This window comes from Scophthalmus maximus, chromosome 3 (assembly GCF_022379125.1).
Source record: "Scophthalmus maximus strain ysfricsl-2021 chromosome 3, ASM2237912v1, whole genome shotgun sequence".
Classification (NCBI taxonomy): domain Eukaryota; kingdom Metazoa; phylum Chordata; class Actinopteri; order Pleuronectiformes; family Scophthalmidae; genus Scophthalmus; species Scophthalmus maximus.
The window spans coordinates 11,399,217-11,413,279 of NC_061517.1; the positions used below are offsets into that span (position 1 = coordinate 11,399,217).

The 14,063-nt window shown below is 46.1% G+C and overlaps 1 protein-coding gene across 12 annotated transcripts in view; it reads left to right on the forward strand.

Annotated features, from left to right (window-relative positions):
* The window catches only part of LOC118316684 (neuron navigator 1-like), an 80,221-nt gene that overhangs the window by 12,742 nt on the left and 53,416 nt on the right, over nt 1-14,063 (forward strand). For 11 of the 12 annotated variants that reach the window (XM_047330968.1, XM_047330969.1, XM_047330970.1 and 8 more), the window contains exon 5: nt 6,161-6,985. In XM_047330968.1, the coding sequence (XP_047186924.1) occupies nt 6,161-6,985 (825 nt within the window). Of the gene's footprint in view, nt 1-5,632; nt 5,906-6,160; nt 6,986-14,063 lie in introns of those variants that run through there. The other variant, XM_047330977.1, reaches the window with a different exon arrangement.

Consider the following 14,063-nt stretch of genomic DNA (forward strand, 5'->3'; position numbering starts at 1 on the left):
TACTTTGCTCAGGTTGACAGACAAATACAAAGCCAAATTCATAAGCAGTTTCACATTGACTGGATACACAGAATAAATACTTACCTTTAATATAATATTAACATATACAATATAAAAGACCATGGATAAGAGATACAGATGATGTTGACCTTTAATCAACATGCAGGCCAACCTTGTCCGGCAGACACCCCTCCTCACAGAGAACTAAATGTAGAAACACGCTTGTGCCATTTACCTTTAGGCAGATAAAAGGCAAAAATCTTTAGTAATGAAGGCTTGGAATCAGCTTGCAATTTATTTAAATTTCATGTTCGCCATCTCTTTAATGCCCCTGGATAGTTTAGTGAATAGCGTTTGACCAACCCCAGGCTGCATCTACTCTTAGACAGCGCATAATCCTCTTTGGCCAATCTAATCAGAGAGACATATGCCGATTTGGCATTCGACAGTGATGAGTGGATTAGTAGCTTTCGGGAAGATGATCAGACATAAGCGGGAACTAGATTATGGCCTTGCTCATCCCCAGGAGTGGGGCTGTAATCACTATTTTATTTAATGTCATGATCTGCTCTATATTTGACCCTGACTTTGACCTGTGACACGTTCTGTGGTCCATTGCCAGGACAACAGAAGCAGAGGCCCAGATCTTTATGTAAGGGTTTCATAGAAAGGTGCATTTCATTACATGAAATGAAATGTCTCACAGAGAAGCTCCTTATTCCCCCATTTGTCTGACACACTGACCGATGTGCCAGCTCCTCCCTGGGAAATTTCCCTACGATGTTCGAGGTGGAAAGTAACGGCTTCATGACACAGAACGTGAGATGGAGGAGGGAGAGATAGGAGGGAGAAGGGTGAATTGAGGAATGGGTGAACGAGTGCACACACATAAGATCCTTTTTGACCTCTGGGGTGACTCCCAATGTAGGGAGTCGAGTTATAGAGTCAGTCATGTGTGCAACTTCTCTGTGACTCTGTGGGAACACACACACACACACACACACACACACACACAGGAATGAACTCACAGAGATATATATCTGTCAAATTAATAACCCATGAAGAGTCAAGCGCACACTCACATGGGCATGTACATTGAGGAAGGAGATTCCTGATGTTTTTCTGATTATCAATTTATATATTTATCATATGTGACTTGACATTGTACATATGTTCGGAGCTGTCATTTTTTCAATTGACAGGAGCACAGTAACACAAGAGAACACACTTACACATGTTGATGATTTCCATCTTTCCAGCTGTATGCACACCAAGCTGTAACCAAGCAACCGGCCTGTGCTGCACAGCATTGTGGGATACCCTCGGGAAGTGTGCTGAGAATGTCAACACTGTTGCATCTGCAAGGGATCGTCCACAAAGTCCACACTAACAAATTGCTTTTCCCCCCTCGCACTTACTTTGAGATTCTCCGGTCGTGCTCTCAGCTGTGTGTGATTCATGATTCGCACCGGGCCTGTGGGATCAGGAGTTAGAATGACTAATACGGGCAAACTATTGTCATGGATAGTCTTTAAGTGGCCGAATTGCCCAAATGCCTCAGCCAATGAGTCATGCTGTGCATCATCAGCACTGAGTGAGACCACCAGAGAGCCGTCATTGTGGACAAACTCCGTCTCTCATTCACACACACATTTTTGACTCAGTTCTAGGAAGCCGCATACTGTATGTATACGATTGCTCTCTCAGTGATTGGTGTGTAAACAGGACGTTAGTAGTCATGTCATTGTGTTGGTGTGCTACCAGCGTGTGTGACTGTGAGCCTTCCCTTGTCAATGTGTGTGTCATGCTCTGGCATTCTCCCCTGTGTCCTGTGGACCCCATGCGTTAGTCTGTTAGCGGACATAAGCAAACGTAGCAGGAGTGGTGAGGCAGGATATCCCCTCTCTGTCTTACAGGCTTCCTCTGCTCCTCTGGCACACATACAGAGATCCTTCCTCAGCCCATCCTCTTCCTCCTCCTCCTCTCACTTTCCTCGTTGCCTTGTTTTCCTTGTTATAACTTCAGATTCTTTCAAAAATATCTCCTCACAAGTACAGCGTCCAGTGGGCTTACTCATGGTGTCTGCTGCCCTGCAAGCTCCGACTGTTTCTCCATCTTCTATTCTCAGTCACACTCTCTCTCGTCACTTTCTTCTTCTCACAAAAGGCAAAACAGGAGGAACCAAGAGGGAGTGAGTGACGTGGAGACACAGGGAGAGGGTGAAAGTGAGAACGCATGCCATCTGCTTAGTCGAAAGGGAACCATTCCTTTAAAATTTTAAGTCGCGCTGATACAATTAGTTCCATCCAAAGCAGCAATGCTTTCCTCTTCGCTCACAGTACTTTTCCTTTCAAAGCTGGAGACCTCGTGTAACCTGGTAAACATGCATATAATGTGCCACAAAGTGTCTGTGTGTGTCCAACTGGCTACATCACTGCTCTGTAGAAATATAGTGGTGAATCTGTTCCAGACTGTTCAAAGATGCTAGGGCAAATATACTCATGCAAAGTACTGAGACATTCAGTACTTTGCCTGCCTTCCTGTCTGCCTGCCTGTCTGTCTGCCTGTCTGTCTGTCTGTCTGTCTGTCTGTCTGTCTGCCTGTCTGCCTGTCTGTCTGCCTGTCTGTCTGTCTGTCTGTCTGTATGTCTGCCTTCTATTTCACTCTGTGTTTTCTATCTATCCATTCATCCCTACATCTCTGTCTACCTGTCGCTCTCACCTTTGCTAACCTTTGCTTAAAAGTGTCTTTATGTGTGTCTGGAACTGTTTGCCCATCATCGTAGCAAATTTCCCCAAGGCTCGAGCCACAGTCATCAGGCCACAAACATTTTCACACAAACACACACACACACACACACACACACACACACACACACACACACACACACACACACACACACACACACACACACACAGCTTGCTAAGTGCTGAATGTGTAGATTAATGCTGAGTGGTGGCACTCACCACGCTCTGAAACTGCCAGCTTGTCTGATGTCAGGCCAGATTGCTCAGGTCAGTCGGACACCCTGCCGTGTGTGTGTGTGTGTGTGTGTGTGTGTGTGTGTGTGTGTGTGTGTGTGTGTGTGTGTGTGTGTGTGTGTGTGTGTGTGTGTGTGTGTGTGTGTGTGTGTGTGTGTGTGTGTGTGTGTGTGTGTGTGTGTGTGTGTGTGTGTGTGTGTGGAGTGAGAGACTGAGAAAGAGTGGGAGAGAGTGTACTGCATGTTTACATCAGCCATATATTAAAGTGATTAGACCGTGGAGCCGGAGAGACGAGCACTGGGACAAACAAGTAGCTGTGTGCTGCCAACACACACTTTACCTGTGTGTCTATGTGTTTTCAAGTCAAAGTACGTGCGTCTTTGCCCCTCTTGCATCTGCGTGCCACACAGACCCGCCTTGTATGCAGTCACTCTCGTTTGACTAACCTTAATCCCTCATCAGGGAGGTATAAGAGCTGAGGTACAGCACCTATTAGCCTTAAATTACACCCCTTACCCCCGCAGACCAGCCCCCAGAGCCCCCATAACTGTCACCACACAGCTCTGGCCTCGGTGTGGCATGACCCTCTCAACATTGGCCCTTTATTAAAGCTGGCTGCTTTGAATTAATGGCTTCAGCCTTTACACAATAAAACAGCTAACGTATGTCTATGTTTTTGTCTGCCACTCAGCTCCTGTATTACACACACACACACACACACACACACACACTCATTCGAGGCCAGATGGATGTGGCGTTGTCGCCATGTGTGTCGTTGTCATTTTTAAGTTCAACTGGCGCCAGTTTGGTTACTGTTGAAAAGTGAGCCGTTTTAAAACGTGCTTCTGTAGTGCTGGGAGTAGAATGTGAGCAAACAGGACATTGTTTGTTTTCTCTCTGGTGTAGACTTTACCGATTTATGCAAACGGAATAGAAAATGGGCAGTAGCCCAAAAGGCTGCTTGTCTGAAACATACTCCCAACAGTTTGAAGCCTGATATCATCATAGCTGCAGGCTTTGGCTGATTGCATACAAGAGAAAGTGAGGTGCACTAATGGTGCGCAAACAGTACTACCGACAATACCTGTGTGCATACAGGATGCATTAATACACAAAAAGAAATTGTACAGCTAACAGTAGCATCGATTGGTAATGAGGTATAATAGTCTTAGAATTCATTTTATGCCCTGTCATCATGATTACCTCTAATGGAAATAAAGGTTAGATGAGAAATTACGCCATCGTCCTCTTATCGGATCGCCTGCCAGCCCTCTGTTGGGAGGAATTACAGGAATAGATCGTCCAAGGTATTTTAAGCCAGGGATCCTGGTTGGACAGGGATGGTGTTGATAATGATAATGGTGAAACAAGGGAATTAATAAAGAGGATGATGAGGGAGAGAATGGAAAAGTCAGCCGCGCCAACTGGGATGGGATGGGTTGGGATGGCCAGAGCGATGAGATGACGTACAGCCGAACGTGCCAGAGTTAACCGTGGTCCCTGGACGGGTGCTGGGGCTTCTCTGGGAACTGTCTCATCAATGTGACACACTCATAGAGACAGACCCATGCACACACATTCATACGCATGCAGGGGCGGATTAGAAAAAAATATAGACACCAACGTTCATTTAAACAGCCACACATATACATGTGCGCTTGTTTTAAACCACTGAAGTATCATAATGATTTGTGCTTATGGGTGGATTGTCACTGTAATGAATCTATACCAAGCAAACGTAACAGTTTTAACCATAAAGACGGCTCCAAGGATCCAAGGAAGGAAGGAAGGAAGGAAGAGAGTGAGAGAGAGAAAGAGAGAAAAGGGTGATGGCGATGAGTGGAGAGGAAATATGAGGCAGGTGGGGGTTTATAATGATCATTTGAGTTCTGTTGCCTACATATTGAAGCATTGTTAGTGTCTGACCCATCCCATTGTGTCTCAGGGACTAGTTAATGTGTGTCCTGTTCTTCTCTCCCAAGCGGATCCTGCAGTCATGGACAGTTTTCAGATAATTTGAATGAGCTTAATCAAGGGTGGGCCTCTTGTGATTTGGACTAAATTCCAAATGTCAATGGATGAATAGAGCAGCTAATGTGATTATGAAAGATTGGATGTGCGTGTGTGTGCGTGTGTGTGTGTGTGTGTGTGTGTGTGTGGCTGGGCAGGAGGTCTTTATTCTGACTCCAGTATTTGACATCCAGGATAAGTCTTTCTTTCTTTCTTATAGAAAAAGGGAATAATAACGCGGGAAAAACAAGGAGATTAAAAGGGAAGCGAGATTTATTAAGAGAAGTCTTGGAAATGGTGTAAAAAGAGAGAGAGAGAGAGAGAGCTGTTGTTGTAACATGGAAACAGGGAAGAACTCAATTCATACAAGATGATGGTAATTTATCGTCAAGCCCGTATGTTCACACTCACTGGTGTGCAGCAAAACACAGCATCTGCTGTGTGTGTTTGAGAGAGAGAGAGAGAGAGAGAGAGAGAGCAGCCAGTGGGAGGAGAGAGAGCGAGAGACTACAAGAAAGAAGGAGGGAAGGAAAGAGGCAGGAGGAGATGAGGGAGGGTGATTGAGCCAGCGGGGGTAGAGTGAGCCAACCAGTGAGTAAGCGAGAGGCGGAGGGAGGACAGAGAGAGAGAGAGAGAGAGAGAGAGAGAGAGAGAGGAGGAGGGGGGATGTTGCTGCTGCTGCTGCAGCGGCGGCGACTGTTTCTCCTGTCAGTCGGCTGCTGCTTGCCTGGCGAGCAGGAGGGAATACAGAGCGAGCGAGAGGCAGAGGAGGAGGCTGGTCAGTGCTGTGTTTCATTCCAGTGGCGCTTTTGTCATCTATGTGGCACAGAGGACGCCGCAGACACGCAGTGAACGAGCGGATTCAGAGGCTCTAGACACTGATCTGCTGCAGACCCATGGATTACCAGCAGTGGGTAAGGGTGACTGCTACTGCCACACATCATTTTCAACAGAGTGGTGAACCCACAGTCTCTCACAGTGGGGAGTCTGGCTCAGTCTGGACCCAGTGGGGACAGGGAGGCCAAGGAGGCAGAACAAACCAGACAGTGCTGTATTGTTTGTTTTTTCTCACCTCTCTTTCTCACCTTTTACCTCCATTTTTCTTTTCTTCAATCTGACAGTTTGTATTTCCGAGTGTGACACTGATGCTCTTGCTTGGCTCTCTGCAGGGGGGATGCTGGAGGCTAATGTGGCTAACCTTAGCATGACGGCTATGCCCAGGGAGCTGAACCTCAGGTCTGCCGCTGTCTCCTGCCAGGATACCTCAGCGCAGGCCATGGCCTCTCGGAAGCCCCCGCCCAAGCCCTCTGCTCTGCCCCAGGGGCCGTCACGTCCCTCCGGGTCAGAGCTCAAGGTTTACCGGCCCTCCCCTGGTTCTATCCCAATTCCAGTCCCCAATCCATCTGGTCTCCGCAAGCAGCGATCACTCGGCAACTTGTCTGTGCTCACTGATGCCGAGAAGAAGCTGCACCTGTACCAGTCTCCGCGGTGGAACGATCTCACAAACCGGCCCGGCGCTGGCACCGACAAAGCAGGACAGACTAAAACAGGACAGGCTGGGGGTGGGAGACCGCCGCTCTCCCGCACCCTTTCAAAGTCAGAACAGTCTCTCTTCCAGGGAAAACCCAAACCTCTCTGCTCCCCAGGTGTGACTCCCAACACCGGCAAGCGAAGTCGAATCCCTGCCCCTGGCAAACCGCGGGGACCTTATGCCGAGGTCAAGCCCATCAGCAAGGCTTCTGAGGTGGGCCAGAGTGCGGACATAGACCCTGCTGACCACCCAATTAATGCTACCTCCAATGGAGCTGGGAGCGCTGGGACTAATGGCAAGAAGCCAGGGGACAAGAGGAGATCTGCATCTCTGTCGACGGAGGAAAAGAAAGAGGGGAAAGGGATAGAGGGGGAAGACGACAAGAGCTTCCTGAAGGTGGACCCTGAGTTAGTGGTGACGGTGCTGGGAGACCTGGAGCAGTTGCTCTTCAGCCAAATGCTTGGTGAGTCTGTGATTTTTCTACCACTGTTTTGCACTACAACGTACAGGATTCCTACTCTATACAACTTACGAGGCTCACACACAACATCCTCTCTGCTCTTTACTCCACACCCAAACTGTTCCCTCCAGCCCTCGCAGCGTCCACAGTGAATTTTAAATGAGTTCAGTCTCTATTGCAGCAGCGCCTAATGTCAGTGTGTTTTTCTAAGTGCTTTTCACCACAAGATGGTGAGAGCCCTGGCTCTGTCGGTGGCAACAGTCTCCCTCGTTCATACGAGCAAAATTTGACCAAAATCGATATGATCTTGCATGTATTTGCTCAGGTGTGTGTGTGTGTGTGTGTGTGTGTGTGTGTGTGTGTGTGTGTGTGTGTGTGTGTGTGTGTGTGTGTGTGTGTGTGTGTGTGTGTGTGTGTGTGTGTGTGTGTGTGTGTGTGTGTGTGTGTGTGTGTGTGTGTGTGTGAGAGAGAGAGAAGCGGCTGAAGTAAGCATTTCCACGGGGCTGACATTATTTTGTTGTTGATTCATTTGGTAGCGCTGGAGTGTTTTGTCCCAGTCTCATCTGACCCACTGCCACAGTGAACCGGATATAGATTAACCCGTTAAATACCTCCCTCTCACTTTCTGTTTAAAACTCTATCTGTCAGTTTTTTTTTCTCTCACACGCTCTTCTACACCTACAGTTCTGGCGGCGTGGGAGCAAACTCTAAAATGGAAAGCATCCACACGTGTGTGTGTGTGTGTGTGTTTCATATCAGTACTGCAGTCCAAGCATCTCCTGGCTCACAGCAAAAAAAAAATCAGCCATTCGTTAATAAAGGCCGTGTGAGTGGGGACTGGCGGGGTGTGTGTTTTCGCTCGGTAAATAAATCGGCCGCATATTGAGCCAGGCTCTGGGTCACAGTGGGCCACATATTTAGCCTCGCTCCACACTCTCATCCCTCCACCTCACCCCTTCCCTGCCTCCCTCCTCCCCTCTAGTCCCATTGATCTGTGGGCCACTGACAGATGGTCACTATCCACCCCCCCCACCACCTCCCCACCTCCTCCGCCTGTTACCGGGGGCAACGTGTGGGAGGAGAGAGGGGAATCTGAGGGGGTAGTGGCATGGGCAGGTAGTTAGTAGTGAGCTACCATGTGCACACACATGCCTCCGTAAAGACGCAGTGTCTCACACACATGGGGGGCAACAACACCAGGCCACACTGTAGAGCCAAAGTTTCAGTTGTTGTGTCTAACAGGTAAAACATGGTCTGAATCTGCACCTATCATCCATTATTCATTCATACACACACGCACACACGCACACACACTTGCACACAGTGTGCCTCTTCCCTGCTTCTGTCTGTCGCTCATGTCTCTTTCTATCCCCTCCCTCCCGGCAGGAGCAGATAGCATCAGAGGGCAAGGGAGATGGTGAGAGTGAAGCAGGGCGTTATGTCTGGCTTGATATAAAGAAATAATTTTTCCGTCTCACATCATCCCTCTCTCTGTCTCTCTGTCTTCCTCCTCAAGTTATTTCTCTCTCTTTTTCTCTTTCGCTCTCTCTTCACCAGCTTGTCTCTTGCAACTCAGCCCCAGATCACAGCTTGTGTGACCTTGCCCCAGCGGTTTTTAGTGTGTGTGTTTGTGTGTGTTCATGCGCGTGTGTGCATGTGTGGGCACGTGTGTGTGCGTGACCTTGTCGTGATGTTGCTAGCCACACCTACGTCAGGCAGCCAGGTAGGGAGGAGGGGAAAATAAAGTGAGAAAAGAGATTAATGGAAGAAAAGTGGAAGGGCGTGATTTTATTCACGAAGGGAGATAAATGAGAGAGAGAGAGAGAACGCGAGAAGGAGCGAGAGGAAGACAGCAGACTACAAGAAAGAGAAAACACTGGAGTGAAATAAAGGTAACAGCCAGTGACCTAAATTTCTATCTGGCGTCCCTGGTGACCCAATGTAGCTTTGGGTCATTTTTGTCTACCACAACCTGCCAGAGGTTTATCATAGAAACCACAGCAGGTAAATGGATTAGTTGTGTGTGTGTGTGTGTGTGTGTGTGTGTGTGTGTGTGTGTGTGTGTGTGTGTGTGTGTGTGTGTGTGTGTGTGTGTGTGTGTGTGTGTGTGTGTGTGTGTGTGTGTGTGTGTGTGTGTGTGTGTGTGTGCGTGTGCGTGCACGTGTGTGTGTTCGGGAGAGGTTAATTGTAACTTGCCCCGCAGCTTGCAGCTATGGGCTCATCCTTTATCGTATATGCTTCTCCATTTCCGATGGGACGCTCGGCTAATTGGTTCCTGCTCCGTGCTCCCTCTGTCATAGGAAGATAGATTATGAATGTTCAATGGATCTTTCCCAGAGATCCACTTCTCCCTTTTCCCATACACAGTGCCACCTTCTCCCCTTACAGTACATACACATGACAGCAATGTGTCCCCGTACAGCATGGTGCTATACTGTATATGATGATGAATCTACCTTAACTTGGATAAAGCCTTAATTCTGTACCTGAAGCTACATGCATGTTAGCTGTTGGTTACTAGGGGTAAAATACATGCTTGTACATGTCATGTTGCAGCCAACAGCATGCACTGGGCCAATGTCTTGTGGGGATGAGGCTACAGTAGTGGGCAGATAATTAAAAAGGCGAAGGAAGTTCAATTGGGATGTTTAATCAGCTATTACACATACACACAACCACCCACACACACACACACACACACACACACACACACGTGGAAGAGGTCAATTAGGTTAGGTTAGGCCTTTTAAGTTTGTCTCGTGGGGTGATTTAGGATTATTGTGAGTAATATCTGTTTTACTTTAATCGGACATACAGTACATGTTTAACGACTGAGTGATGAAGAGCTTTTCACTAATTGGATTTTGAGAATTACTTGACTTGTGTGTCAACAAGGAGCAGCTCTGGACATTCAGCAGTAATTCTTCCAAATGCAGCATGAATTACAAGATATGGCTTGTTGGCAGTATTAGCTTTCTTGTGCGATATTAACGCCGAAGAAGAAAACTCTATTCATAACATTTTGATGGTTCAATGAATGGCACCTTGTAAAGCACATATTGCATAGACTGCACCTCAGATGTCTGCCACTAATGACACCTCCTGGTCCCATCCAGCGCCCATAATGAGGTGTGCGGGAGAGGGTAAGCTCCCTAAAGCAGTAGCCTCTCCCAGCATGGGGCAGGCATGGTTTAGAGAGGATCCAGTCTAAAGACACCAGCAAGCATCCAGATTAGGCCGCGCATAAAGATAATGAGAAGATTCAGCCGCCGGTCCACTAATCACGGATCCATCACCGTGGAAAAGGCCAGCCACCAAGACTAAACTGAATTACAGATTAAAGCCCAAAGGACATCTGTTTGGATAGAGATTTGTGTATTTAGGGGTATTTTACTTTATAAAGGATCAGATAGAGAATATAGATTTAGTTTTAGAAGATTGGAAATGTTGTGTGGATTTATGGTGTTGAGCTGAATTAGTTGTAGAAACTGGGGGACTGTGTCGCTCGTGATGATGAAGGCTCCGCCTGAGAGAGCTAAATACAACTCTGACACATGAAAGCTCATGAAGGCAGCATCGGCCATATACCAGCATGCTTGTTATTTTAGTGTGACATTGAATCGTGTGCGTGTACGTGGGCGTGTTGGTGCGGCCGATGGTTTCTCCTGCGTTCTCGTCAGCTGTCTGTGGAACAATAAACCCTACAGAGGAATCGACAAAGCCTTAAAAAGAAGAGATACACACACACACACACCAGGCTGTTCAAGAGAACGTAACCGCGCTGCAGGAAATAACAACAAAGCACTGCATCTTTCAAAGCTCACACATGCTCACACATGCACATTCGGTCACTGATATCCTGTCCCGTCTCTGCTCTATGAAGAGTATTCATCCTCTTGGCCGTGGCAGGGTATTCGTAATACTCCGTCCATGCTGCATTGTGATCATAGTGCTGAGTCTCTAATGTGATGCGGGTGTGGACAGAGCGCCTGGTTCTACCCCGAGCTTCCCTTGACTGAAGGATTCAGGGCAGTCATCCTCCCATCGAGGAGCTGGTGACAAGTCGAATTCAAAACAAACGCCCAAGGAAAGCGAGGAATGGAAGCATCATTCCAATTCTCTCTCTCTCTCTCTCTCTCTCTCTCTCTCTCTCTCTCTCTCTCTCTCTCCTTCCTCTCTTCCTCTCTTTCAACTCTGATGTGACTTGTGGGTAGCAGCGCTCTGTCACCAGTCAGACAACAGAGAGGATATTTCTGGTAAAATATATCAGGAGGTGTACATCTTTTTATGTGACAGGGATTTTATCACCAGGAGTGCTGGTGCATGGGAAGAGTGTTTACACATATGAATGCGTGGATGATTATGCATTTGTCTCCCTGCGTATGTATGCGTGCGTGCGTGTACGTTTACAGTGCCTTGTGGTCGGTCTCTAAGGACTTAATGCAGGAGCCATTGCATTAGTGCTGTCTGCTTCCTGCCGTCTTCCTCCGAAATCATATTAGTACTCTGTGTTTTTGTCCCATCAGCTCTTAGACAACACAGACACACACACACACGCACACACACACACACACACACACACACACACACACACTTCAAGCGAGTTATTATGCTGTTTAGATTATATAATGTATAATTTACTGTTTTCTGTACATTTTCCAGGCATCAGTATGACAGTCGCAGAGCTGTATTTTTTATTTTTTTTACTTCTGTGATATTGATGCATGAAAGTTCTTTAAAGTGTTTATTGATGTGGCTGGAGCACTCACACTTCCACTGAAATTACCTACCATGAAAATTGTTATGAAAATTGCCATTAATTTGAGACAGGATGAAAAAGCCAAGCAAATTCTTAACTTATAGATATTAGATATCATGATAAACAAAAGAAGACAGATGAGGAAATTATCTAGTCAGGCCCAATAATACTATACATGCCCATTTTTCATGTAAACAACATCACATTTCAGGGACTGTAAGTTTTCAGAACCACTGCTGCTGATGATTCTATCTTTGGTTCATGTATTTTTCTAAATAATCTTACCAGAAATCTGTTGTGTGCCGTTAAAGATATACATAATACTTTAATGTCTGTGTGTTTGTGAGTCCGAGAGAGGGATAAAGACAGAACGAGAGTAATGTAGGCCGCCTTGTGATGAGGAATACTTTTGTTTTCATCTATTTCTGTTCTATTTCTGTGCGATTTGTCTTCTTTTGGAGGGCCTCAGATGAAAGTGCCCATTGTAGCTGTTTGCATGTTCTAGCTGCTGTTGTACTTACGCACAAACACACACATACACACAAACACACACAAACATACATCTGACTGTGTCTTATGATAGCGTTGCGGTTAGCTCACACCCGTTATAATGCGGATGCAGAATCGATGGTGAAACGGCAATGAGGAGCAAACAGAGACGTTATTGGAGCAGCTTTTCGTAAACACCTCCTCTGGTCCTACTAGTTGAACTGCGAATAAACAGTACTGTCGGCCTTGAGATTTCTTTTCTTTCTTTATTTTATCGCCCATTCATGCACGGATGCGTAAAACTGATTTATGCTCTTATCAGATCTCCGAAGTCAGATATGGAAGTTTGTCAGGCTTGATTGGAAACAGAATTTGTGAGCACAGTCCCGCTGCAGCGCTGCGGCTTTGAAACTAAATTGAGTGAGGGAGAGGTGAGGCCTGAAGCCCCAGATGTCCTGTAAACAAACAGTAACACAGTACAAACACTTGGAAAATACAGCGAGAGTTGAGTAATAATCTTTCAACTGACGCCATGCTCCCTTTCAATATTTCTGGTTTTCTCAGGCTGCTTCATGACAATACTGAATTTATAGGTATTAAGTATCTTGATAAATCCGGTATATGGCTTACTGGATATCACATTGTTTTATTCATAAACATCTTTCTAACCGAGGTTCCAGAAAAATTGTGTGTCGATGTAATAGTTTAGACATGACAATAATCAAGTCTGTTTTATGTACTTTCAATACATTAACATAGTTAGTCTCAATTTTACCTTTCAAAATTACTTTGAGTTGTGGCCGAACATTCCAATTTTTTCCTGAGAATTCTTGCAAAGTCAACCAAAGTAAAGAGAACCAAAGTTTAGTGGAAAAGATTAGGTTAACTGTGTTGATTTTTCACCATTTTTCTGATTGATTGATTGAATCACGTTGAAAAGAAATCTGTTTCGAAGCTATCTGACTGTTTGATTCTGTCCGTGTGCGAATGCTCGCTGTCATCACTCCTACCGTCTCACCCACAGCGAGCAGACTGTCTGACATGTGTGAGCAGAGCTACAGCTGCGTTTAAAGACCTAGATCACAAACCACAGTTCCACAGGAAACAACTCTCTCGAACAAAAAATAATCACAAACATTGTCAAACTTTATGGTCTGCCTTAGCTCTGTAAGTGTGTGGGTGTGCGCTTGCATGAATGTGTGTATGTGATGCATTTCTGTGTTTAGATTTCTTTCAGTTTTGGATTCAAGCTGGAAGTTTTCAAATGTACACAGGAAGCACACGAGATGCAACTGAAATATTCAACAGTATTTAGTGAGCCAGGTTTTCTGGGGGAAGGAGCACTGGGCTGAGAGTATAGGAGAGTGATGGTGGTGATTTTAACTCTGTCCCAAATGCTGCACAGAGTAAATTTGTGATAATTCACAAATCACCGACTGCTTATCTTTGGCAGTCAGTGTGTTGCTCATCCTCTATGTCCCTGTTACGGAATCTACTCTTGCACAAGGCCTTTCCAGTTTTAAATGGATTCAACGCAGTCAGCTGCTCCCAACCCTGACTGACAACTGCTCTGTTTCTTTCTCTTTCTCACATATGTACATTGTTAAACTAATCTGTGACGATCGCTGTATATTTGAACAAACAACTGCTCAAATTTCTTGTATGCAGATGCAATATAGTGCTCATTAAGCGTTCAAGGCACATAACGGATACGATCTTCAAGGGCTCTAATATCCTGTTGAACCATCTCGGTGAAATGGATGGACTGTGTTGTGCGTGTCCACATTTGGGTGCATTAGCGCGTGTTTGTCCGCATTGTCCAGATGTGCAGAA